At 53.6% G+C, this 25,468-nt stretch overlaps 1 protein-coding gene and 1 non-coding gene across 2 annotated transcripts; one reads left to right on the top strand and one right to left on the bottom strand.

Moving 5' to 3' along the window:
• Positions 1 to 3,181: 3,181 nt before the first annotated feature.
• On the bottom strand, positions 3,182 to 23,523 carry NANS (N-acetylneuraminate synthase). Its single transcript, XM_062207896.1, has 6 exons — positions 23,363 to 23,523; positions 17,066 to 17,281; positions 9,337 to 9,436; positions 7,675 to 7,829; positions 4,799 to 5,065; positions 3,182 to 3,414 (listed from the first exon to the last, which is right to left on the bottom strand). The coding sequence occupies exons 1-6, from the start codon at positions 23,492 to 23,494 to the stop codon at positions 3,205 to 3,207; spliced, it is 1,080 nt and encodes a 359-aa protein (XP_062063880.1). The 5' UTR covers positions 23,495 to 23,523; the 3' UTR covers positions 3,182 to 3,204.
• LOC133772084 (U6 spliceosomal RNA) lies at positions 7,074 to 7,179 on the top strand. Its single transcript, XR_009867712.1, has one exon. It is a non-coding gene; the product is annotated as a U6 spliceosomal RNA (small nuclear RNA).
• Positions 23,524 to 25,468: the final 1,945 nt, after the last annotated feature.

Genomic DNA, 25,468 nt, shown 5'->3' on the forward strand with positions numbered 1-25,468 from the left:
CTCCACTTCCAATCCAGCTTTCTGCTAATGGCCTGGGAAGGCAGCAGGTGGCAGCCCAAGTGCTTGGACCCCTGCCACCACATGGGAGACCCAGAGTGCTGGGCTCCTGGCTTCAGTCTAGCCCAGCCCCAGCTGTTGTGGCCATTTGGGCAGTGAACCAGTAGATGGAAGATCTGTTTCTCTCTGTTACTCATTTTTTTTTTTAAAGAAATTTTCCTCTGATTTTTAAAAATCTTAATTTTAAGATTTATTTTATTTATTTGAAAGAGTTAGTTACAGAAAGAGGTAGCGACACAGTGAGGTCTTCCATCCACTGGCTCATTCTCCAAATGGCCACAATGGTTGGAATTGAGCTGATCCAAAGCCAGGAGCCAGGAGCTTCTTCCTTGTCTCCTACATGAACGCAGAGGCTCAAGGACTTGGGCCATCCTCTGCTGCTTTCCAAGGCACATCAGAAGGGAGCTGGATTGGAAGTAGAGCAGCCAGGACTCAAACCGGCACCCGTATAGAATGCCGGTGCTGCAGGCCAGGACTTTAACCTGCTGCACCACAGCACCGGCCCCACTCTGCCTTTCAAATAAAGGAAAATTAATCTTTAAAAATACATATTTTATTTATTTGAAAGAGTTAGAGGAGAGAGACAGATCTTCCATCTGCTGGTTCACTCCCCAAATAGCCACAATGGCTAGGGCTTGAACTGGGCCCAGCCAAAGCCAAGAGCTTCTCCCAGGTCTCCCATAGGATGCAGGAGCCCAAGCACTGGGCCATCCTCCGCTGCTTTCTCAGGCACATTAGCAGGGAGCTGGATCAGAAGTGGAGCAGCCGGGACTCAAACTAGTTCCCATATAGGATGTTGGCTCTGCAGGCTTTACCCACCATGCCAAAGCATATTTTTTGAAGCAAGGGGCATACAATAGGAGGCATGGGAGTGGAGAACCCAGGTCTGAATCTGCCAGGTGTGCCCAGAAGCCTTGCTTGGCTCCCTACTGCCTATGGAACAAAGTGCAAGGTAGTTCTGGAAGACCTTCCTTCCTCCCCCCTGCATGGCCACTCCCTACCAACCATCACTTGCTAGTCCCTGGGCACTCTGGCCACGTCCCAGTCCAAAAGCACACAGCTCCTCCCTGTCACTTCCCAACCTGCAAGGCTGACCTAAAGCGCCCAGGCCTTCCGGGAACACTGCCCTGCCCCATCTCATCCTTGCCCCCACTCGTCTGGGCTCTGGTAACTGCTGGCGAACAGCAATTCACAGGTGTACGGTGCGGCTGTGCACGTGCCGTGAACTCTGACCACACAGTGCCTCGCTGTGGGCGCAGCACTGACCTCCGCCCGTCAGGTCTACAGGATTCGAGACCTGAGCTTCCCAGCCTGAATGGGTCCATCAGCCCTCAGCACAGGAGCCGCCCCATCCTCTAACCCCCATCACATAAGCCGTCCCAGTCAACGGCTGCCCATCACGTGACCAAGGCCTCTACCCAAATGCAGGGCCAAGTCCTGTGACCCCAGGAGCTCAGCCTCTCTGACAGCCACCCGCCAGCGCGTTCTCAGCTAGGCCTTCCCTCCCTCCCAGATCTACAACCTGCCCCAGGCCTTGGGGTAACTTGCATACCACCATATTAACGTCTCTGTTTTCTGGTCTCAAGAAATCTGGTTAGATGTCACTTTTTTTTAAGAAAAAAATTTTTTAAGGTTATTTGAGAGGCAAAGTTACAGAGAGAGGTCTTGCACCTGCTGGTTCACTCCATAAATGGCCGCAACCACTGGAGCTGCGCTGATCCAAAGCCAGGAGCTTCTTCCAGGTCTCCCATGTGGGTGCAGGGGCCCAAGCACTTAGGCCATCTTCCACTGCTTTCCCAAAGTTGTACTGGAAATGGATCAGCTGGGGCTTAAACTGGCGCCCTCTTGGGATGCTGGCATGGCCGATATTGTTTAACCTACTACTCCATAGTGCCGGCCCCTAATGTCACCTTCTCTGTGGTTGTAGAGGAAAAGGCATGGAATCGGAACCCGACTGCTGGCTGGGTCTGGCACAGCACGTAAGCTGTACATCTCACATCAAGGTGCTCCCTCTGCTTCCTGCAGATGCACACCCTGGGAGCCAGCAGGCTGATGGCTCAAGTACTTGGTCCGCTGTCACCCATGTGGAAGACCTGGATGGAGTTCCTGGCTCCTTGCTCAGCCTGGCCTAAGCCCAGCTGCTGCGGAGTGAACTAAAAGATGGAAGACTACTCAGTCTCTCTGCCTTACAGAGCCAAGGGCGGGGAGGGGAGGAGGGAGGAGGAAAAACCGCTGGAGGTCTGGGAAGCAGTCACTGAGGTTTGCCTTCGCAGGGAGTGACCCCGCCGGTGTGCACTCAGCCCTCTGCACAGCCACACAGAGACTGCGGAACATGGAGTCACTTCTCTCTCTTAGTTTATAAGTTTTAGTTATTTTTAAATCCATTTAAAAAGCAGACACACAGAGAGACAGAGTGGGGAGAGAGACAGAGACAGAGACAGAGAGAATTTCTCAGGGCCAGGAACTCGATCCAGATCTCCCAAGAGATCTTGGGCACAGACCCAAGTATTTGTTGTTGTTTTTCCCTCGTTTTTAAAGATTTATTTACTCAAAAGGCAGAGCGACAGAGGGAGAGAGGAAGATGCTCTATCTGCTGATTTCACTCCGGGCTAAGCCAAGCTGGAAGCAGGACCCCAAAACTCCATCCTGGTCTCCCGCATGGGTGGCAGGGCCCACGTATTCAGGCCACCTTCCCCTGCCTTCCCAGGCACAGGAGCAGGCAGCTGGATTGGAAGCAGAGCTGCTGAGACTCAAAGCGGTGCTCTGACCCGGGATGTGGGTGTCAAGGCGGAGCTTACCCTGTGCCACGACACTGGGCCTGGGGTCCAGGTATCTGAGCCATCACAAACTGCCTTCCAGGGTTCACAAAAGCAGAGAGCTGGAACAGAGACCCGGGAACCCAGGGACTGCGCCAAACACCTGCCCGGCCTTGCTTTTGAGCCCATTCCTCCTCTGGGTCAGCGAACTGGCCGCAGTCACTGCCATCTCTGGCTGTACTCTGTCCAGCGGGCCTGACCCAGCGCCTGGCCCAGGACTGTCTACAGTCTAAGGGGGTGGGATGAAAGCCGGGGCTCTGGAGACCACCGCCCAGCACCACCTCACCCAGCACCGACCGGACCAGCAATCCGAAACGTGGCTCTTTATTTTTTAAGACTTGATTTTTTTGCCATGATTTTCTACCGCCTCCTCCAGGACGGTGTCGTCCTCCTCGATAGTGACCAGGACCTTCTTGCCCACGAGAGTGAAGATGTCTTCAGGGGCGCAGCCTTTGGGCTCCCCGACCTTCACGGTGAGCATGTCCAGCGTCAGGACGGTGCCTTCCGGGATCCTCACTTTGGCCACCACAGACTTGCCCAGCTGTGGACAGAATTCACACTCAGTGCCTGCAAGTGGCTTTGCGCCCCAGGTCTCTGATGGGTCCTCACAGGCCACCCTGAGAGTAGGACTCTGGCGCCCAGTGCAGGGTGGGGCCCTCACAACAAAGCGCGAAGGAAGGAGCACAGGCTGTGCAGGTCCAGTGCCCGGCAGCTGGGGACGAGCGGGGTTTTGCCTTCTCTGTGAAGTGGGAGGAACCCGGGCCTGTGTGTTGTTGGGTGAGTAAGGACTCATGATCACACACATCATGGACCTGGGACGGAGAATGCTCACCACGTGCAAGCTGCAGTTACACCTGTCACCAACCAGCTCAACATCCTGTAAACGTGGGGAAACTGAGGCCCCAGAGGGCAGCTGACTTGGCCCTGGTGGCCCATAGCCAGGAAGAGAACTTAAGGGATGAGGGTCCCGACCCCTGGCGCACCGTTCTCAGGGGACAGAAAACTTGAGTAGAACGGTGCTCTCGGTGAGTGTGGCTGCCACTGAGATGACAGGGGAGGGCTCGAGGCAGGACAGGTAGGACACACGGGTGCGGGGAGTGGAGGCTCCCAAAGTGTCTGTGTTCAACGTGAGTGCATTTAAACAAACTACCTACTGCGTCACTCGGCAGCCTCCACGTAAGAGCCAGAGGGGACAGTTCTGTTTGGAATCCGGCACCAGGAACAAATGTCCCCCAGCAGATGCTGGCCAAACCGTGCACCCCTACCTGTGTCGCTGTGTGCAGGCAGCCAGACTGCCACAGCCCTCACACTGCACCCCTTCCTCTGTGAGGCAGCCGTTTCTCTGTGCTTTCAACTTAGTTCCTGGCTCCACAGGCATCGTTATGTTTACAGAGATGCCAGTGCTCCCTGCACCTGCCTGGCGTCTGATCTTTGCCATGTCCACGTGCCCGGCAGCCCAGGACACCCGGCTCCGTGCCTCAGAAGGTCAGCGTGCCAAGCAACATTCCTTGGCCTGTCCGTCAGAAGGTCACTGCCACACGAGGCACATTTACATCATCACCCCAGGCCCCGCCATGACCCATGACCCGCCACCCACCCATCCAGAGCATCCCTGCTCCTGAGGCCTCATGGGCCCCCCACCCCCCGTCAGACCATGTCTCAGGCTCTCCCGCTCCAGAAACCCCAGATATACCCGGACCAGGACCACACCCCCTTCCGTGAGCAGTCTAGAAGCACCAGGACCAGAGGCTCTATCGTGATCCTAGGTGGCCAGAGAAAGTGCTAGAATGCCCCTTAAGTAGCACATTTCTCCCGTGGCGGCTGACACGAGCCTGAAGAAACTCAGAGGGGTCGCCTGGCACACACAGGGGTCGGCACTGACTCCCCCTCTCAGGTGTGGGTAGGGCTGAGGCAGCAGGACCCACCTTCTCGTTGCAGGCCATCTCACAGGGCAGCAGCTGCTTGGTTGGGGAGCCCAGGGCCCGCTCCACCAGGCGCACGGACCGCACCAGCTCGGCCAGCTCGCCAGGCTCCAGTGAGGCCGAGTGGTCACTCCCCTTCCAGGTCTTGTCCAAGGTGATGTGACGTTCCAACACCTTGGCGCCCAGGGCCACAGCAGCCACAGATATGGCTATGCCGGTTTCATGCCCGGAGTACCCTATGGGAATGTCAGGAAAGAGCTTCTGATACTCCTTTAAAACACAAAAAGGGGAAAGAGGTTACAGTTAGTGAGGGACTGATGCGTGCCCTCTGACTCAGGCAGATCACTCTCAAGCTACTTTTATTTATTTGAAAGGCAGAGACAGACAGACAGGTCACCTACCCATTGGTTCACTCTCCAAACGCCTGCAACAGCCAGGACGGGGTCAGGCTGAACGTGGAGCTGGGAAGTCAGTCTGGGAGTCCCACCTGGGTGGCAGGGACCCCGTGACTTGGGCCATCACCTGCCGCCTCCCAGAGTGCACATCAGCAGGAAGCTGGAAACAGCAGGGCCAGGAGCAGAGCCCAGGCCCTCAGATATGGAGCACCGGCGCCCCACGCAGCGTCCTAAGTGTTAAATCAAATGCCTGCCCCGAGCCCCGGGTGAGTTGTTCCTTAGCTGTGCACTCCCAGGCAAGAACACCGAGGGGCTCGGAGCGCCTTCCCAGGGATGACACCAGTCCCCTGTCAGGGATGCCGTGATCACATGAAAGGCACTCAGCAGACTGAAAATGATCTAAAAATAACGGCTGTTATCATCATTAAAAATGAATTTTGGGATCAGCATTGTGTAGCTGGTAAAGCTGCTGCCTGCAGTGCCAGCATCCTCGATGGACACTGGTTCAAGTCCTGACTGCTCCACTTCTGACCCGGCTCCCTGCTAATGGCCTGGGAAGAGCAGCAGAAGATGGTCTAAGTGTTTGGACCCATGGGAGACCCGGATGAAGCTCCTGGCTTCTGGCTTTGGCCTAACTCAGCCCTGGCTGTTGCAGGCACTTAGGGAGTGAACCAGTGGGTGGAAGACCTCTCTCTGTCTCTCCTTCTCTAACTCTTTCAAATAAAACAAATCTTTAAAAAAACAAAAATGAGTCTTAAGAATGTTTCACCTTACACAAACCACCAGAAATAACAGAACTATAACCAGATGCCTCAACTCCTTCAAAAAGCTCCTATCCCATTTAATTAGCCTGAGCTGCTAGAAGCAAGTGTGCGATATGCACAAATACCATCATCAATAATATATACAGCCTAATCTCAAAACAGTCCTTTGGTGGAGATGCTAAATAATTAACCGGTTATCTATAATTCACCAAATGTAGCAGAGGACATTCTGCGCGGGGTGGGTCTTGTCAGTGAGGGTGACCAGAAAGGTTCAGTGCAGAAGGACCTGGGTGGGCTTTAAGGCAAGATGGAGGCGGGCAAAGGCCTGGGGAATGAGGCTTGAGCACTGCGGGACGGAGTGCGGGGTGCCAGGGCAGGAAATTCACGCCGTGGTCATCACGTGTCTGGGCCAGCAGAACACCCTCGCCGTGGATGGAGCAGGTGTGACCGCGCCTTGGGCGGGGACAGGAGGCAGGGGTGTCTGTGACAGAGAGGGCAAAGCAGGGGGCTGGCTGGAGCGCTGCACACTGAACTCTTAATTACCGTGGTCTCTGTGGGACGGGCACATGCTAGTCTTCCAAGCGATGTACGCGCAGAGCCGTTGGGAATCAGAAACATACGTTTTAATTTTCAAAATAACATGATGTAGAGATGAGCCAGAAGTCGAGAAAAAAAATGACCAGGATTGGGAGGGACAGAAAGTTTAGGTGAAAAGACAGCAGTATCAACTTTCAAAAAGGTTAATTTTTTTTCAGATAAATAGGAACACTGTGTTGTAATAGGTCTTAAAAAAAGGTTTATACTATCATAGAAAAAAGTCAAATACTATATTGAAAAGAAAATATAAAAGGAAAACTGAGCAATTCCAATACTGGGGTTATACATGTGTGTGTGTGTCTCTGCATACTATATTGGAGTGCCTGGTTCAAAACCTGGCTCCTCAACTTCTGATCCACAGCTTCTTGCTAAGGTGCATTCTGGGAGGCAGCAGATGATGGCCCAAAGGACTTGGGCCCCTGCCTTCCACATGGAAAATCCATATGGAGTTCTAGGCTCCCGGCTTTGGCCTGACCCAGCCCTGGCTGTTGCAGTCATCTGGGGAGTGAACCGATGGATGGAAAATGTCTCTTTAGCCTTTCAAGTGAACGATTAAAAATAAAAGTAGAGATTAGCATGGCCCCTGCGCAAGGATGACACGCAAATTCGTGAAGCGTTCCATATTTTTGAGCCGGCGCGGTGGCTTAACAGGCTAATCCTCTGCCTTGTGGCGCCGGCACCCCAGGTTCTAGTCCCGGTCGGGGCACCGGATTCTATCCCGGTTGCCCCTCTTCCAGGCCAGCTCTCTGCTGTGGCCCGGGAAGGCAGTGGAGGATGGCCCAAGTCCTTGGACTCTGCACCCACATGGGAGACCAGGAGAAGCACCTGGCTCCTGGCTTCGGATCAGCGCGATGCATCGGCCACAGCAGCCATTGGAGGGTGAACCAACGGCAAAGGAAGACCTTTCTCTCTGTCTCTCTCACTATCCACTCTGCCTGTCAAAATAAAGAAAGAAAGAAAGAAAAGAAAAGAAAAAAAGAAATAAATAAAAGTAGAGAATTTGGGTTGTAAACAGGCAATGCCTTCCCCACAGTAAATGGCCCAAGGAAGGCCAGTGTGCTCTGGCGTAGCTGGGTGATGTGCACACATACATACACGCGTGCACACACACGCACACACGCACCGAGATGACACGCAGGTTGGCGTCCTCGGGCTGCAGCGGGTACGCGCTGGTGCACTGCAGGAAGCAGAAGTTGGGGTTGAGGGGCTTCACAATCTGATAGACGTGCTTCATGGTGTCCATGGACTGCATCCCGCTGGAGATCACCATCGGACGGCCTGCGGGAGCCACACCAACAGCGTTTTAGGGGGTCGCACTCTCTCCCAACCACATTCCAATGGCTGGCTCATCATTCAACTGAACAAAAGTTCCTAACACAGTACACCCAAAGGCCAACGCTGATGCCCAGTGGGTTAAGCCGCCACTTGTGAAACCGGCATCCCATATAAGCACCAATTTGAGCCCCAGCTGCTCCACTTCTGATCCAGCTCCCTGCTAATGCACCTGGGAAAGCAGCAGAAGATGGCCCAAATGGTTGGGCCCCAGCACCCACGTGGGAGACCTGGATGGAGTTCTTGGCTCCTGGCTTCAGTCTGGCTCAGCCCTGGCCAATGTGACCATTTCAGGAGTGAACCAGCAGATGGAAGATCTCTCTGTCACTCTGCTGTTCAAATAAATAAATAAATCTTTAAAAATTTCTTAATTTCTTACAAAAACTGTCATAGCCTAATGTCTTTAAAGTATGCCCATTAAAAGGGAAGCATAGTGGGGCCGGTGCTGTGGCACGGTAGGTTAATTCTCTGCCTGCGGTGCTGGTATCCCATATAGGCATTGCTTCAAGTCCTGGCTGCTCCTCTTTCAATCCAGCTCTCTGCTATGGCCTGGGAAAGCAGAAGAAGATGGCCCAATCCCAGGTGCTTGGGCCCCTGCACCTGCATGGGAGACCAGGAGGAAGCACCTGGCTCCTGGCTTCGGATCGGCACAGCGCCAGCTGTAGCGGCCATTGGGGGGTGAACCAACAGAAGGAAGACCTTTCTCTCTGTCTCTCTCTCTCACTAACTCTATCTGTAAAATAAAAAATAAAAAAATAAAAAAAAAAGATGACCCAAGTCCTTGGGCCCCTGCTCCTGCTTGGGAGACCCGGAAGAAGCTCTTGGCTCTGGAGCTTTGGATTGGCGCAGCTCTGGCCCTTGTGGCCATTTGGGGAATGAACCAGCGGAAGGAAAACCTTTCTCTCTGTCTCTCCCTCTCACTGTCTGTAACTCTACCTCTCAAATAAATAAAATATTTTCTTCTGGAAAAAAAAAAAGGGGGAAGCATAGTGCTAATGGAAAAGATGTTTCCAGGGACCAGCACTGTGGCCCAGCAGGCTAAAGCCCCAGCCTGCAGTGCCAGCATCCCATATGGGTGCCGGTTCGAGTCCCGGCTGCTCCACTTCCAATCCAGCTCTCTGCTGTGGCCTGGGAAAGCAGTGGGGGATGGCCCAAGTGCTTGGGCCCCTGCACCCACATGGGAGACCAGGAGAAGCTCCTGGCTTTGGATCAGCACAGTTCTTGCTGTTGTGGTCTTCTGGGGAGTGAACCAGCGGATGGAAGTCCTCGCTCTCTGGCTCTACCTCTCTCTGTAACTCGTCTTTCAAATGAATCAAATAAATCTTTAAAAAAAAAAAAAAAGACGTTTCCAAGGTTTGTCTTCGCGAGATCTACCTTGAGTGGCTGCCGGCAGGGAGTCCACACGGGAGCGTCTGGATGCCCTCGGGGTTTGTGACAAAAGCTGGGCACTCACCTTTTCTAGCTGTCTTTTCCAGATAAGGAAAATTGTTAGTGTCTCCAGATCCGACTTTGAAAAACGGGACATTCAGTTCATGCAGAAACTCAACTGCCATCTACGAAAAACCAAAGAGGGGCTCCTTGCAGCACTGGCCGAAAGCACCGTCCTCGTCCAGGCGCAGAGTGGCACACGCGTGGACACTCCCTCCCCTGCCGGGGGCACGGACCCCCAGCGACCTGAGAGCAGGCGCAGGCGTGTTCTCAGTCCAAGCACTCGCTCCTGCCCACCTGTCCATCTGTTCTAAAACACTCAGCGTTGGGCTGCACCTGCTGCCAACACCTGCAAAAGATTGCAGCCCCGACCAGACCCTTCCAGCCTCAGGGACCCAGGGTCCAGGGAAGAAACCAGACCGGTCATGACCTAATCTTGACCCAGAAAAATCGAGGGTGAGGAAGTAAACAGCCCTCAAGGGCTTAACCTTTATCCAGGGCCAGGCAAGCAGGAAACAAAGCCACTTTAATCTCTGCCAAAACAGAAAACGAAACGGGGCATTTTGTGGTACAGCCTCACCAGTGGCCCGCGGCTCCTGGCTTTGGCCTGGCCCAGCTCTGGCCATTGTAGCCATTTGGGGAGTGAACCAGTGGACGAAGATCTCTTTCTCTCTCTGTCTCTCCCTCTCCGTCATTCTGCCTTTTGTTTATTTTAAATACTTTCTTAAGGTAAAAAGCCAAATTATAAGAAATCAAGGCCGGCGCCACAGCTCAATAGGCTAATCCTCCGCCTGCGGCACCGGCACACCAAGTTCTAGTTCCGGTTGGGGTGCCAGATTCTGTCCCGGTTGCCCATCTTCCAGGCCAGCTCTCTGCTGTGGCCCGGGAATGCAGTGGAGGATGGCCCAAGTGGTTGGGCCCTGCACCCACATGGGAGACCAGGAGAAGCACCTGGCTCCTGGCTTCAGATTGGCGCAGCGGCCATTGTGGGGTGAACCAACGGAAAAAGAAGACCTTTCTCTCTGTCTCTCTCTCTCACTGTCCACTCTGCCTGTCAAAAAAATAAAAAACAAATAAATATAAATTAAAAAAAAGAAATCAAAAGACTATGTTTAACAGCGCCCCCACAATTTGGTAACTGGGATATACATATACACTTGTGTCACCATCACCACAATCAATACAAGACACATACCACACTACCTCTGAGAGTTTCCTCATGTCCTTTTTTACAATTGAAGCTGAACTTAGGAGTGGGGAGATCAGTGTGGGGATGGGCCCCAAAACATCAGTTGTGCCCTCGAAGGCTGCCAGAGACTCAAAGGGAGGTCAGGGTGGCTGAGCCGGGCCAGTGCCCTCTCACGAACCTCCCAGGGTCCCTGCAGTGCCAGAATGAAATCCAGGACAAGGCCTGAGAGCCTGCCCTTCCATTAAGTCCTAATAAGAAGTTTCTAGAGGCTGGTGTTGTAGTGTAGCAGATAAAGCCGCCAGCTGCGATGCCAGCATTCCATATGCGCACCAGTTCCAGTTCCTACTTCTGACCCAGCTCCCTGCTCATGCTCCTGGGAAAGCAGCAGAGGGTGGTCCAAGTGCTCGGGCCCCTGCACCCACCTGGGAGACCCCAGTGAAGCTCCTGGCTTCGGTCTGGCCTGGCTCTAACCATTGCAGCCATTTGGAGAGTAAACCAGCGGATGGAAGACCTTTGTCTCTCTCTGCCTCTCCCTCTCTCTCTGTAACTGTGCCTTTCAAATAAATAAACAAATATTTTAAAAAAAAGTTTCTAATAGTTCTAGTAAATTCTAACAAGGAATGCTGGTGCTGTTGCCGCTGGCCTGAGGATCATGGCACAGGGACACCATGCGTGAAAACCCAGATGGCGCAGGGCAGGGGAGGCCCGGTGTGAGGTCGTCCTGCAAGAGCCTCTCTAAGCCAACCCAATGCAGCCTCAGCTGCGCCCACCTCCCAGGCAGCTGGTGAGCGAAGCCAAACCCTGCGGCTGCGCGGAGAGTAGCCGCGCAGCCGTGCCCCTCCATCCGGGTGGGAGTGGCTCGAGAGGGAACAGTCAAAGGCACTGGGCAGTGCTGTCCGGAGCCACGCACCTCCCAACGTCTACACCACTTTGATGCAGATCTGGCCACTCCCCCTCTGGCCCAGTTTCGTCTTCTCTCTTTTCCCTTCTGCTATGATGTAACTATGATGGTTCATCCAACATCAATGCCTTTAAGAGGATGGACTCTCTCTGGCACTGAGAGCGAGCTCCCACATGGATTCCTGGTGCTTCATACGCAGAGGGAGACACGGAGGCACAGACGGACAGGTGCGCGCCCCATCACCTGGCGAGGCCTGAGACCTTGGGCCTCCAGAACTGGGCCTAAACACCTCTGCTTCCTCAGAGGCCTGCCGCAGGCACTCTGTGACAGAAACAGACGGCCACACACCTTCCATAAGTGGCTCTCCCTGTGTGTAGTCACGTCACCCTGTTGAACCAGCCCAGGATTGAAAACCTCCATTCCTAATTTTGTTGGACAAGGCATGATTTTCCCTTTCCGTTCCCTCTACCTGGCCAATGAAGAAAGTGTTTTCCATGTAAAGACAGGCGCTCCCATGCTGCTTCCCTCCCTAAAATTTCAGCTTGTGGGAGAGGAGCCCTTCAGGGTAAAAAAGATGATGGGGGGACTCAGGAAAAGGGCAGAGACCAAGGCGGAGGAGGGGCATGGCAAATGTAGGAAAAAACCACATTTTAACATCTGGGCACAGGTTGTAGAACCTGCATGGAATCCTCCTGGGGAACCACCGCCACCTCGTGGCCACTCGGACAACTGCCACTTTGGACTTGAAGGGTACCAACTTCAGGAAACCTCCAGCCTCCAGCCTTCTGTCCTGAGAAGGCCTGGCTGTGCCCCCACCCCTCCCAGGCCGGGTCAGCACCCATGACCCTTTACGAGGACTCCTTGGCTTCCCCAGCCTCTGCATCCAGGGTCCAACGCAGCACGGCAGGCTCGTGACTTCTCCCCCGCGCCCGCCCCATAGCACAGAGCCTTCCCCAGACTGCCGGAGAAGGACTCAGCCACACACAACTCAGTGGGCTTAGTGCACAGAAGGTGCACCTAGCAGGGTGGTCTTGGGAGAGCCAGAGCGTCCCAGATCACCTGTCTGACCTTCAACCCAGGGTTTGCCAAACATATTCCACTCCCAGCTTTCCGGCATCTAGATCAATTGGTTAATGCAGACAGACAAGGCGTGCCCACAGAACCCCAGTCGTCAGTGTGTCCTGCGAGAAATTCTAGGGACTGCTGTCTAGGAGGGAGTCACGGACAAGAGAGGGTGCAGCTTCCAGAACCCCTTCCAGTCCCAGAGTTTGGATCCTGCTGGGGAGAAGCAATCCATCCCTGGGGAGAGGCCGGCCCTCCACGTGGTGACTGGGTGGGGGTGGAAGACCTGCAGGGCAGGTGCTGGGTGGTGAAAGGGTCACTGTGGAGGGGGAAAACGTGTCCCTCAGGGCCACCACCGTGGTCACGGCTTCCAACTGCTCCCTTGACAGACTTCCCGTTAGGACAGAAAAAGCCCTTGCTCATTACAGCTGAGCCCCCCAGGCCTCTGTGCGGCTGTCGGCCAGGTGCCCTGGCAGTTTCCTGGGCCCTCATAAATGCTGCCACACCTTAACCCTCCCTCGGCACACAGAGAACGCCCCAGAAGAGCCTGCAGAGCTCGGTGCATGCCCACTGCCCATAAGGAAGCCAAGGGGAGTCAACAGTGGGAGCGCAGCTTAAGTGAACCCGGAGCCAGGGAGTAGCCTGGGGCCAAGTCGGTGAGCTCCAGGAAGACCTCCTGCGGGGTCCCAGCTCAGCCTGGCAATCAGCAGGCACAGGCACACCCAGGACACAGGCACCTCCTGCCTGGACAGGCGGAAGCTGGCAAACTCCACAGGCTGAGGACCAGGCCAACCGTCACTGGGGCGACACAGAGCCACCTCACCCTCCTCTGGAGCAGACGGGGCTACTGCGACTCCAAGAGCTTACATGAGGAGCCCAGGCCACACAGAAAACATCAGCACCAGGACTTGGGCTCAGATCACATGTCCCAGACACCACACAGGGAATGGATGGAAAGACGCAGCAGGAGGCGCCCTGGGACAGGGCAGGGAAGGGCCGAGGCCACACAGGCAGCTGAGGGCAGAGTCAGGGCCGGCGACAGATGCCCGGGCTCAGCCTGGGCCACTTCCCTCGCCTGTACCCAACGCGTGCTGAGCACTGGCTGTGTGCAACACTCCACAGCAGTGGCCACAGGTGGGTTCCGCTCCTAACCCCACCTTACAACTGAAGCGACACGGGTAGGAGGAGGTGAAGAAAACCTCCACGTGGACGCAGCAGGAATGGCAGGCAGAGCCACATTCAAACTCAAGGGACAGGCCACACAGCCAGGGCAGGCGTGGAGCAGGCAGGTGACAGGTGAGCATCATGAAGAAGACAGCTTGGAGCTGGTGGCGTCCTGGCCCACCCCACCCCACCCCGCCCCGCAGCATGCTGTGGTACACATCTCACTACCGTGGCGACTGCTGTTTTCAGCTACCAGCGACGTGAGATTCCATAATCACGCTGCTTCTTACTTTCTTTGGGCCTAACTCTGGGTGCGGTCAGGGATTAGGAAAACCGTGCTCTGGGGAAGCAGCTATGTGGTGGGAAAGAGAAATAGCTACACTATAAAGACGCATTATTTTTCATTTTCTAAAAACTCATTTGAAAGGCAGAGAGACAGAGATCGTCCGTCTGCTAGTTCATTCCCCAGATGCCCACACCTGGGCCAGGGCGAAGCCAGAAGCTGGGAACTCAGTCAATGTCCCCCACAATGGGCGGCAGGGCCCCTACTGCGTGAGGCCGCCCTGCTGCCTCCAGGGTCCACAGGAAGCTGCAGAGAAAGCAGAGGTGTTGGGGCCCCAACCCAGGGCCCCAGTGCAGGATTGGGTCCCCCAAGCAACATCTTAACCACTGCACCAAACATCCACCCCAACACTGAGCATTTTTAACACACACTTCAGGATTCAGTGCTCCAAATGGAAGTACTTCTTAAAGGAATTACTCCGGGAAAGGCTGGGGGCTTATTCCAAAAATAATACTAGGGCCAAAATATAAGCCTGTTTATAGGCCCTGGCTGGAGAGGTCTTTTTAATCACTTCTTTTTTTTTTTTTTTTTTTTTTAAGTTTATTTATTTGAGAGGTAGAGTTACAGACAGTGAGAGGGAGACAGACAGAAAGGTCTTCCTTCTGCTGGTTTATTCCCCAAATGGCCACAACGGCTGGAGCTGCGCTGATCGAAGCCAGGAGCCAGGAGCTTCTTCCTGGTCTCCCACGCAGGTACAGGGGCCCAAGCACTTGGGCCATCTTCTACTGCTTTCCCAGGCCATAGCAGAGAGCTGCATTGGAAGAGGAGCAGCCGGGACTAGAATCAGCGCCCATATGGGATGCCGGCGACGCAGGCGGAGGATTAACCTACTGCACCACAGCGCCAGCCCCATCACTTACTTCTTACTAAGTCAGTTCAGATCATTTTGACTAGGGGCCGGCACTATAGAACAGCAAGTTAAGTCACCACTTGTGACAACGGCATCCCATATTAGTGCACTGGTTTGGTTCCAGGCTGCTCTATTTCCAATCCAGCTCCCTGCCAATGCACCTGGGAGGCAGTGGACAATGGCCCTAGTATTCGGACCCCTGCCACTCATGTAGGAAACTAGGATGGAGTTCCTGACTCTTGGTCTCAGCCTGGCCGAGACCTGGCTGTTGTGACCATTTGGGGAGGGACTGAACAAGTAGATGGAAGATCTCTCTCTCTCTCTCTGTTGTTCTGTATTTCAAATAAATAAATAAACAAACCTTTTTTGAACAGGACTCTTAGACCTATTCACATTTGGCACAACAATAATTATATATTTCTTGAACCCAAACTTGCACTTCAAGGACAAGGGCTTGGCTACCCCAGTGACTGACTTCTACTGCAGTACCTAAGGAGCGATTCCAAACTCTCCTGCACCAACAGCACACAAAACAGTCCAGCTTCCCAGCTTCAGCCCCAGCCCAGCCCCGATCCTTGCGAGCATCTGGGGAGGGAACAAGCAGGTGTGGGTGCTCTCTCTCTTTGCCTGTCAGATGAATAAACACATACAAATTTTTTAAAAGTGCTTCGCGAGCCATAAAAGTATGCTTAGGGGGTCAGCATTGTGATGGAGCGGGTAAAGCCGCCGCCTGCAGTGCCGGCATCCAAATGGGCACCTGTTCGTGTCCCAGCTACTCCATTTCTGATCCAGCTTGCCATCAATGCACCTGGGAAAGCAGGAAAATATGACCCAAGTGTTTGGGTCCCTGTACCCTGAGAGAGACCCAGATGAAGCTCCAGGCTCCTGGCTTCAGCCTGGTCCAGCCTTGGCTGTTGTGGCCATTTGGGATGTGAATCAGCAAGTGGAAGATCTCTCTCTCTCTCTTTCTTTGTAACTGCCTTTCAAATAAATAAGTTAATTAAAAAAAAAAAAAAAAAGATTCTCAGCTCTCATCCAATATCCATTTCTGGGAAGTTACCCTAGGGAAACAAACCAAAACACAGGAAAAAAATGTTCATCTCTTGGAGCTGGCGCTGTGACCTAGTGGGTAAAGCTGCCGCCTGCGGTGCCAGCATCCCATATGGGCGCCGGTTCAAGTGCCGGCTACTCCACTTTCGAGCCTGCTCTCTGCTATGACCTGGGAAAGCAGTAGAAGATGGCCCCCCATGGGAGACTCAGAGGAGGCTCCTGGCTCCTGGCTTCAGATTGGCACAGCTCCGGCCATTGCAGCCATCTGGGGAGTGAACCAGCAGATGGAAGACCTCTCTCTCTCTCTCTCTCTCTTTCAGATGGAAGACCTCTCTCTCTCTCTCTCTCTCTGCCTGTGTTCTCTGTAACTCTGCCTTTCAAATAAATAAATAACTCTTTTTAAAAATGTTCACCCCAGCATTACTTACAAAAAACTAGTAACTTAAAAAAAGTAACTTTTAAGTCCAGAAGCAGAGGAATGGTTAGGTATGTCATAGTATAGTCCCCCCAAAAAATTCCTTACTGCTGTCAGAACCTTCACCCCTGTGTTAGCCTGAGAAGCACACATAGAAGGAAGGGTCATAAACCACGCACACAACACAGCCAGGCAATGAGACGCCTGTGTGGGGAGCCCCGGGGAGAACACATCAAAAGAGCCACTATACTGTGCTTAGGGGTCAGCCCCACAACCCAGCATATTTTTTCCTATTCTCTAAACTTTCCATCATATTCCATTATTTTTACAACTAAATATTTTCACATTTGAAAAAAAAAAAAAAAGTACATGAAGGAATTGTGAGGCCATTTGCAAAGCAAACAAATCCAAGACCTGGCACAGATCGGCTCTTCTAGGACGCTGGCATGGCCATGCTGAAGCCACTCCCTTCTGGAGGATGCCACGTCACCCCACCCAGGCCGGTCAGCACTGGTTGGCAGGGTGTCCCGGCTCCTACCGCAGCCCACTTTCCCCAGGCGGTCCCAGGCTTGACTCAGGACCCTGGGAGGGGCCGGCGTGGCTGCTCTCTCTCCCAGAGACAGCCTGTTTTAAAGCTCACAACTTCTCACAATTCTCACTCGGCCTTGGCACCTGTTGCTTCCCACTTGGATGGACACAGAAGTGCCAGCAAAGGCTGCAGCTGGTTCTCGGCCCAAAGCTGCCAGGCCGGCTCTGCTCCCTGGGGGTGCGGAGGCTCACCTCGTCCATGCCGGAGGCGGTGAAGAAGATGCCCACCTCCTGGGCAAACTTCTGCAGCTCGCGGTACTGGGCGTGGCTGAACTCCAGGTGCCGTTTGTGCTCCCCATACGTCTTCCCCCAGGAGTGCTTCGAAGTGTACGGCCTCTCCAAGGCTTTCCGATTGAACTTGAATTCCAGCTCGCTCTTCTGGAACTTGGCACAGTCAGCTCCACACTCCTGCAACACATAGTGGGTGCCGTGCAGAAATGCTGGGGCCACTGCTTTTGAAAGAGATGTTAAGAACCCCCAAAGTGGAGGAACAGGAAAAACAAGAAAGCCCAGGAAGGAAGAAAAAGTTGTTTTGGAACAGGAGACCCTCCCCGACCCTCATTTCCCCCTCTTACACCAGGCGCGGGGTGGGGTGTGTGTGGCTTTTTGCTTTCTTTTGCATTGTGATATTCACAATAATGAATCAAAGGCTGAAGGAAGACGTTCAGTTATGTAACTCAGCAGAGGACAGCATGGTGAGCACTGGGTCAGGATTTAGGAAAGGAAGATTGTCTTAATGCTGTCCTAACTCATAGAGCATGTCCGGTCTCTGGACTCAGTTTCTCCATCTACACAAAGAGAACTGTAGCAGGACTTGAAAACTGTTCTAAGGAGTCCCTGGGCCCTGACTTCAACCACAGCAGCTCTGCTTTTAGCTACGTGTGCTTTTCTGCAGGACATTTTGTTTGAGCAACAGGTTCTGCAGCAAAAAGCAAACAAGCAAAAGTGAGAAGCAGCCACCCTAGGTGAGCAGAAGCAACAATACAGAAGCTACGATTTTGTTGCCAATCTCCCTCCAAAATCCTAGGATGGCTTCCAAAAAACTACTCAACAGGAAGATTAAATAAAAGCTTTTAAAGCCGCACCTTACTGCCATTTCTGTAGGCACTGAGGTTTTCCTGCTGTTGAAAACTTCTTGGGGGGGCTTGTGCTGTGGCATAGTGAGTTAAGCCACTACCTACAGCGCTGGCATCCTATATGGGCCCTGGTTTGAGTCCCGGCTGCTCCAGAACCAATCCAGCTCCTTGCTAATGCACCTGGGAAGTAGGGGAGGATGGCCCAAGTGCTTGGGTCTGAGGCCACATGGGAGACTGGAACGAAGCTCCTGGCTTCTGACTTCGGCCTGGCCCAGCCCCTGGCTGTTGCAGCTATTTGGGGAGTAAACTAGCGGATGGAAGACTTCTCTATCTCTCTACCTCTGCCTCTCCCTCTGTGTAACTCCCCCTTTGAAATAAACAAATAAATCTTAAAAAAAAAAAAAAAGAAAAGAAAGAAAATTAAATAAAACCTCTTGGGTTCAGACAGTGCCACTCCTAGAAAAATACCAAGATGGCACAATCAGGACCTGATGCTGGAAAGAAGTTCAAAGACCCTTAGAATGGACAGTGACCCTGGGCAACAGTTTCATTGCCTAGATGAAGATCCCAGAGCCCACAGTGAGCTGCCCAGCGCTGCCCAGATCCCCTTCCTAAGGTGCAGAACACGTGTGCCCTGGCCCGTCCCTGCGGCCTGGACTCACTGCCGACCGGGCCTCCAGCGAGGGGCCGAGGAGATTTTTGAAGACTGCAGCTTCTTGGTCTCTTTGCCTCTCACCTCCACTTAAGGAGTAGACTTGTTCTAATGAAGTTAAAGAACTTGTTGCCAGGGAACTAGAGTAGAGGATAAAGCCTGCAAGGTTAGCATCCCATAATGGCTCTGGTTTGAGATCCTACTGCTCCACTTCTAGTCCAGCTTCCTGTTAATGCTGGGAAAGCAGCCGAAGTTGGCCCAAGAGCTTGGGCCTCTGCAACCATGCAGGAGACCTGGATGAAGCTCCTGGCTCCTTGCTTTGGCCTGGCTCAGCTCTGGCTGTTGGAGCCATTTGGGGAGTAAACCAGCAGATGGAAGATTTCTCTCTCTCTCTGTAACTCTGCCTTTCAAATATATACATACATACATACATACATACATGAACTTGTTTCCATCAGGGCAAATCTGCCCTTTATAGGAAATGTTTCAAAAATGAAACTGTTAATGACCAGAACTTAGATCAAGTTCCACTACATTCCTCATTGACACCAGTTAAATGTGGAGAAAGCGGGTTCCTCCTCTTCTAAGCCTCTTTTTTTTTTTTTTTTTTTTTAATTTTTGACAGGCAGAGTGGACAGTGAGAGAGAGACAGAGAGAAAGGTCTTCCTTTGCCGTTGGTTCACCCTCAGCCAGCGTACCGCGCTGATCCGAAGGCAGGAGCCAGGTGCTTCTCCTGGTCTCCCATGCGGGTGCAGGGCCCAAGCACTTGGGCCATCCTCCACTGCACTCCCTGGCCACAGCAGAGAGCTGGCCTGGAAGAGGGGCAACCGGGACAGGATCGATGCCCCGACCGGGACTAGAACCCGGTGTGCTGGCACCGCAAGGCGGAGGATTAGCCTAGTGAGCCGCGGCGCTGGCCAAGTCTCTTTTCTAAAAATGAGTGATTTCTTTCTCTGTTGAAAGCTGCAGTGAACTCTAGGTCCAGAAAACACAAGCACTGGGGTGGGCATTATGGTGCAGCAGTTAAACCACCGCTTGGGATGCCTGCCTCCCATCTCTGAGTCCCTGGGTTCAAGTCCTGTCTCCACTTTCTGTCCAGCTTCCTGGTAATACACACCCTGGGAGGCAGCAGGTAAGGGCTCAATTACTTGGGTCCCTGGTACCCACATGGAGTTCCTAGCTCCTAGCTTTAGCCTGGCCCAGCCCTGGCTATGGTGGGCATTTGGGGAGTGAACCAGCAGATGGAAGAGCTCACGCACGCTCGCGCTCTCTCTCTCTCTCTCTGTTGCTCTGCCCTACAAATAAATAAAAGTAATATAAAGAAGGCTCACATTCATTTAAGTGAAAAAAGAAAGAAATCACTGTCACTGTTCTACTATAATGTTGATGGTTTCTTTGTTCAAGGGCTCATTGCTACTCCACTGGCAACACCAAGCAACAAAACTCTATGGTGAGCAAAGGTGTGGTGCTCCTTTGCATCAAAATTCCAAAGTTAAAAGTTGAAAGAACGTTCAGGAGCAGGTATTTAGCCTGCAGGTTCAGATGCCCACGTCCCACACTGGAGGACCTGGGTTTGAGCCCCAGCTCCAGCCCCTGACTCCAGCTTCCTGCTAATGCACACCCAGGAGGCAGTGGTGTCGGCTCAAGTAATTGGGTCCCTGCCAGCCACATGGAAGACTGAGTTCTCGGTTTCCATCTTCACCCCTGGCTTATCCCAGGCTGCTGTGGACATTTGAGGAGTGCATCAGAAAACAGGAGCTCTCTATCTCTTTGCTTCTTCTTCTTCTTCTTGCCTTTTTTTCTTTTTAGATTTATTTATTTATTTGAAAGACAGACAGGGAGATACAAAAAGAGAGATTTTTCCATCCACTAGTTCACTCCCCAAATGGCTGCATCGGCCAGGCCTAGGCCAGGCTGAAGCCAGGAGCTTCATTCAGATCTCCCCTGTGGGTACAGGGGCCCAAGGATTTGGGCCATCTTCTGATGCTTTCCCAGGCATATCAGCAGGGATCTGGATGAGAAGTGGAGCAGCTAGAACTTGAACCTACACCCACATGGATTCCAGCGCTGCAGGCAATGGTTTAACCCACTGTGCCACAGTTTCTTAAATAAATAAATAATTTCTTTAAAGTATGTTCAATAAATGAATTTCTAATTATGATATCTATTATATAAAAATACTTCAAAAAGTTCATGGAAAATGTGTATTATGAAAAAACTATGTGTGGATTTCAATGTTTTAGCACCAACTCAGCATAATCTTTTAGTTCCATTTTTCATGAACTTTTTGAAGTACCTTCATATATTTTATTGTAATAAAATAAAAACAATTGGATAAACTCTACTTTTAATACTGCAAATAGATCTGTTGTATAAACAAGGCAGCTTGGACATAACACACTCCGGTAACTAAAAAATGTGACTCTATCTACAAATGGCAGCTGAAACAAAATACATAAATCCTCAAATATAAGCTTTTAATAAAATTCTACTTCTTTGAACTTTAAGACACAAAACGCATTTTGTAAAGCAAGGAACACTGAGGCCCAGCAAGAAAAACTCACCTGCCCAAGATTAGTCAGCTAGTAAATGAAACCCTGATTCTAGTGCAGTGCTCTTTCCTTAGCCTCCTCCTCCTCCCTCAGGAAGACTAGCCTTAAAAATTAAGAGAAGGCCGGCGCCGTGGCTCAACAGGCTAATCCTCTGCCTAGCGGCGCCGGCACACCAGGTTCTAGTCCCAGTTGGGGTGCCGGATTCTGTCCTGGTTGCCCCTCTTCCAGGCCAGCTCTCTGCTGTGGCCAGGGAGTGCAGTGGAGGATGGCCCAAGTGCTTGGGCCCTGCACCCCATGGGAGACCAGGATAAGCAACTGGCTCCTGCCTTCAGAACAGCGCGGTGTGCTGGCCGCAGCGCGCCAGCCGCGGAGGCCCTTGGAGGGTGAACCAATGGCAAAAGGAAGACCTTTCTCTCTGTCTCTCTCTCTCACTGTCCACTCTGCCTGTCAAAAAGTAAAAAAAAAAAAAAAAAAAAAAAAAAAAAAAAAAAAAATTAAGAGAGAAAACGTGAAAGTCAGCCATTGTGGCACAGTGTTAAGCCACCACGTGGGAGTCCCATGGTCCCACATCAAAGGGCCTAGGATCCCATTCCTCCTCCACTTTTTTTTTTTTGACAGATAGAGTTAGAGAGTAAGAGAAAGAGAAAGGTCTTCCTTCCGTTGGTTCACCCCCCAAATAGCCGCTACAGCCGGGGCTGCGCCGATCCAAAGCCAGGAGCCAAGTGCTTCCTCCTGGTCTCCCACGCAGGTGCAGGGGCCCAAGCACTTGGGCCATCCTCCTCTGCCTTCCCAAGCCACAGCAGAGAGCTGGACTGGAAGAGGAGCAACCCGGACTACAACCTGGCGCCCATATGGGATGCCAGCACCGCAGGCGGGGGATTAACCAAGTGAGCCATGGCACCGGCCCCCCTCCTCCACTTCTGATCCAGCCTCTTGCTAATGTGCCTGGGAGATGGAAGATGGTCCAAGTACTCGGGTCCCTGTCACCCATGTGGGAGACTTGACAGAGTTCCTGGTTCCTGACTGCAGCCTGGCCCTGGCCCTGCTATTGCAGGCATCTGGGGGAATGAATTAGCAGATCAAAGATCTCTCTCTCTCTCTCTCCTTTCCTCCCTTCCTCCCTTTCAAATATATAAATCTCTTTTTAAAAAAAAATAAGAAGGAAAAAGTGAGAGTTAGAACCTATAACTTCATTTCTCTGGCTTTAAAAATCACTAGGCATTTTTACAACCTCAGGATTCTAAGAAGTCACACCTTAGAAAAACAGACTACTCCCCCAAATTAAAAGCAGGAACTTCCCCTGGAAAACCAGGTTCCAGTGCACGGCTGGAGGGTTCTTTACTGGCTGTGTGCCCTTGAGCAAGTCAACTCATCTTCTGAACCCTGGAGGCAGAGTCGACTGCCTCTCCTGCTGCATGCACGGTTGTGAGCGCTAAGGGAGATGGTGCATTTAAAGCCTTTAATTCGGCATCTGAGAGAGCAGGCACTCACTATGTTAGCAGTGGTGACTCTGCTCAAGTTTTCTCAGGATTGCACGGCAGTCGGTCCTGGAAGAGTAAGACAAAGCCTAATCGCCAACAGTATGAAACCAGGTGAACAGCGGTGACCAAGGCGAAAGAGAGACAAGACGGCCGAGGCAGGACTCGCAGTGCAGACCCGGTGCCGGCCATGGAGGAACTCTGTCTCTCTCCAAGGGCGGGTGAGGGAGAGCAGACAGCGCAGCGTGCCAGCCAGCGTTAGGGGGTGGGAGGTGCGGCTGGGGAGGGCTCGGAGAAGGCATCCAAGCAGACCCGGACCTGACTGGAAGTCCACAGAGCAGCGGCCCTGCACGAACAGTCATCCTACCAGGAAGGCGTGGCGTTTACTGAGCCCCAGCACGGCGCTCAGAGCTCCCCGGGAGGTACCGCACGGGATCCCAGCAACCCTGGGACGGGAGCGGCACTTCCACAGGAGGAACACTGCGGCTCACGCGGGCTACTGCTAGCCGGATGGGAACCCGGAACCCGGGCTTTTAACCAAGCACAGAAACGCCAGACGGGAGAGACCACGGCCACCGCCTTGCCTGGAAGTCGTTCAAGGCGCTGCAGGATGCGGGACTCGGAGCAACGAGGGTTAGGAAGGGGCCGGGTCTCTGAGGTCGCCTCTGCCCGCGGCGGACGCAGAGGCGAGCACGGGGGTCCCGCGGCCGCGCCCCGAGCTGCCCGCTCACCTTGGCCGTGCGGATCATGCGCTTGGCCACCTCCAGGTCGCCCTGGTGGTTCTGGCCGATCTCGGCAATGATGAAGCATGGGTGCTGCCCGCCCACCCAGCGCCCGGGACACAGCTCCAGCTCCAGCGGCATCGCTGCGACTCGCGCTCCCGGCGCCTCCCCGCCCGCCTGGGCCCGGCCGCCCGCTCGGTCACTCCCGGGCGACAGCCCCCCGCGGGGTCCGCACGCCGGCCCCGCCACGTCAGCCCGCGGCCGCCACGCAGCCAATCCCCGGGCCCCGCCTCGCTCCCGACAGCCAATCAGGATCGGGGGCGGGGCTTCCGCGGGAAAGGGCGGTGCCGCTGTGGGGAATCCGCGAGCCGCGCTCCTGCGCTGGGCGCGCGGCCGCCGGCGGGGCGGGGCGGGGCGGCGCGGGCTGCCAGCGTCGCGGAAACGGCGGGCGCCGCACCGGGTCATGGACAGAGCAGGGACTCTGGAGGCAGCGTCAGGACGTTGGTTCGAGGCCAGCTTCTACCACGAACCAGCTCTTGGCCATGACCACGCTACTCAGTCTTCCTGGGTGTTCCTTTTCTTTTTCTCTGGGGCAGGAAGATTAAAAACAGAACTGAGGGGATGCACAGAACGCTCTGATCACAGTGATTGGCGTGCGGTGAAATGTCTGGAAGTGCTAGCTGTTCCTGTAAGAGGCAGCAGGTTCAAAGCCAGAGCTGGGCTGGGAGCGAGGACCCTGGACTGCCTCCTGGCCCACTGATTTCACACTGACCGGGAATGAGAGCGGGGCCGGATCCCCGCCTTGCCTTACCTGAGCTGACCAGTCCAGTCGCAACTATGGCGGGTAGCGGTGGAGGTCCAGAGTCCAGGTCTGGATTGGATCAGGAGACCGGGAGGGGTAGGCCGAACTGCTGGAGGGGTCAGCAGCAGGAGGAACCAGCCCTGGACGGAATGGAGAAAAGAGGCCGGACACAAGCCACAGAGACCCTGTATGTGTCCTGAGGACGGGAGACCACAGGGCCCGAGGCAGAGAGTCCCTGAGAACGAGGACCAGAAAGAGATCAGATCCTGGAGACACATGGTGTGGGGGCAGAGGGGAGGAGAGGAAAGGGAGGCACAAAAATAGACCTTTTGGAAAAGCCCAGCTGTCAAAGCAGGTGGGAAATGGCCCCTGTTGAGGGCTTCTAAGGCAGTGCACGTTTGGAGAGCGAGGGAGGCGGGAGAGAAAGCAGGGTCATGCGGCCACAGCGTGTGGGCGTGCCATGCCGAGCAGCGGGGATTCCTGTCACAGCTTCAAATGACCTTTCACAGTCCCTGGCGAGCAGAGCCACTGGCCGTGATCACGGAGAAAATGAAATCCAGCCCTTGGTCACTTTTGGCCCGAGAGAACCATTGTGGCTTCATGTAATTGGTGAAAAGAAGGGAAATTAAAGGGGAAAAAAAGAAGACACCCTGAAATATGCAGTCATCTGCAGAAGCGCTTGGGCTGATGTTATTTGTACAGTTGCTAGCGTTCTTTCTGTGTGGACGATGAACCCGCCTTCAGTCTGTCCAGATGGATGACAGCACATGGGAAAGTCCCCCTGACCACACCGAGGCCAGGGAGGGGCTGTTTCCTGTCGCTTGCAGGTGAGGCCGGGGAATAAGTTGGTTCTGGAGAAACTGGAGTTCCCAGAGTGCTAGCTGAAGGGTGGAGGCCCAGTGGCCATCTTGACCCAGCTAAGCCCCTTCCAAAGTTGGCTTCTGGGAAGCTTCCTCCAGCCTAGACTCCTGCCTGATTTCTTGCCACTCTGTGCTCCAGCTACACGGAACTATTTTGAGTTCCCCGAAGGCTCATGTTCTGTCACCTCCAGACCTTGGCACAGGCTGTTTGCTGTGGCTGCTCACGCCACTCCTCCACCCCCACCCCCCTGAGCCTCGCAGGGCCACCTTCTGCAGGTCCTTCGGTCATTTCCTCTCTCTCTGGTCTCCCCTGCAAGCTTCTCTGGGCACCATGGGACTTTTCTTTTGCCCCTTCCTCACCCTTTAGGGTCACTGCCTGTCTCTTATCTGCCATTCACACTGGACTACGAGCTTCAGATCAAGGGGGTAGAGGGAGGGGGCATTGTGGTGTAG

Source organism: Lepus europaeus, chromosome 12, assembly GCF_033115175.1.
Source record: "Lepus europaeus isolate LE1 chromosome 12, mLepTim1.pri, whole genome shotgun sequence".
In the NCBI taxonomy this organism is placed as follows: domain Eukaryota; kingdom Metazoa; phylum Chordata; class Mammalia; order Lagomorpha; family Leporidae; genus Lepus; species Lepus europaeus.

What these genes read in the sequence shown, in the direction of transcription:
- NANS (XM_062207896.1), bottom strand. Translation starts at nt 23,494, where the DNA reads ATGCCGCTGGAGCTGGAGCTGTGTCCCGGGCGCTGGGTGGGCGGGCAG. An exon ending in GCATGATCCGCACGGCCAAG is followed by an intron (nt 17,282 to 23,362) that starts GTGAGCGGGCAG and finishes TATGTGTTGCAG; the next exon opens with GAGTGTGGAGCTGACTGTGC. An exon ending in GGAAAAGACAGCTAGAAAAG is followed by an intron (nt 7,830 to 9,336) that starts GTGAGTGCCCAG and finishes TGGCTCCCGCAG; the next exon opens with GCCGTCCGATGGTGATCTCC.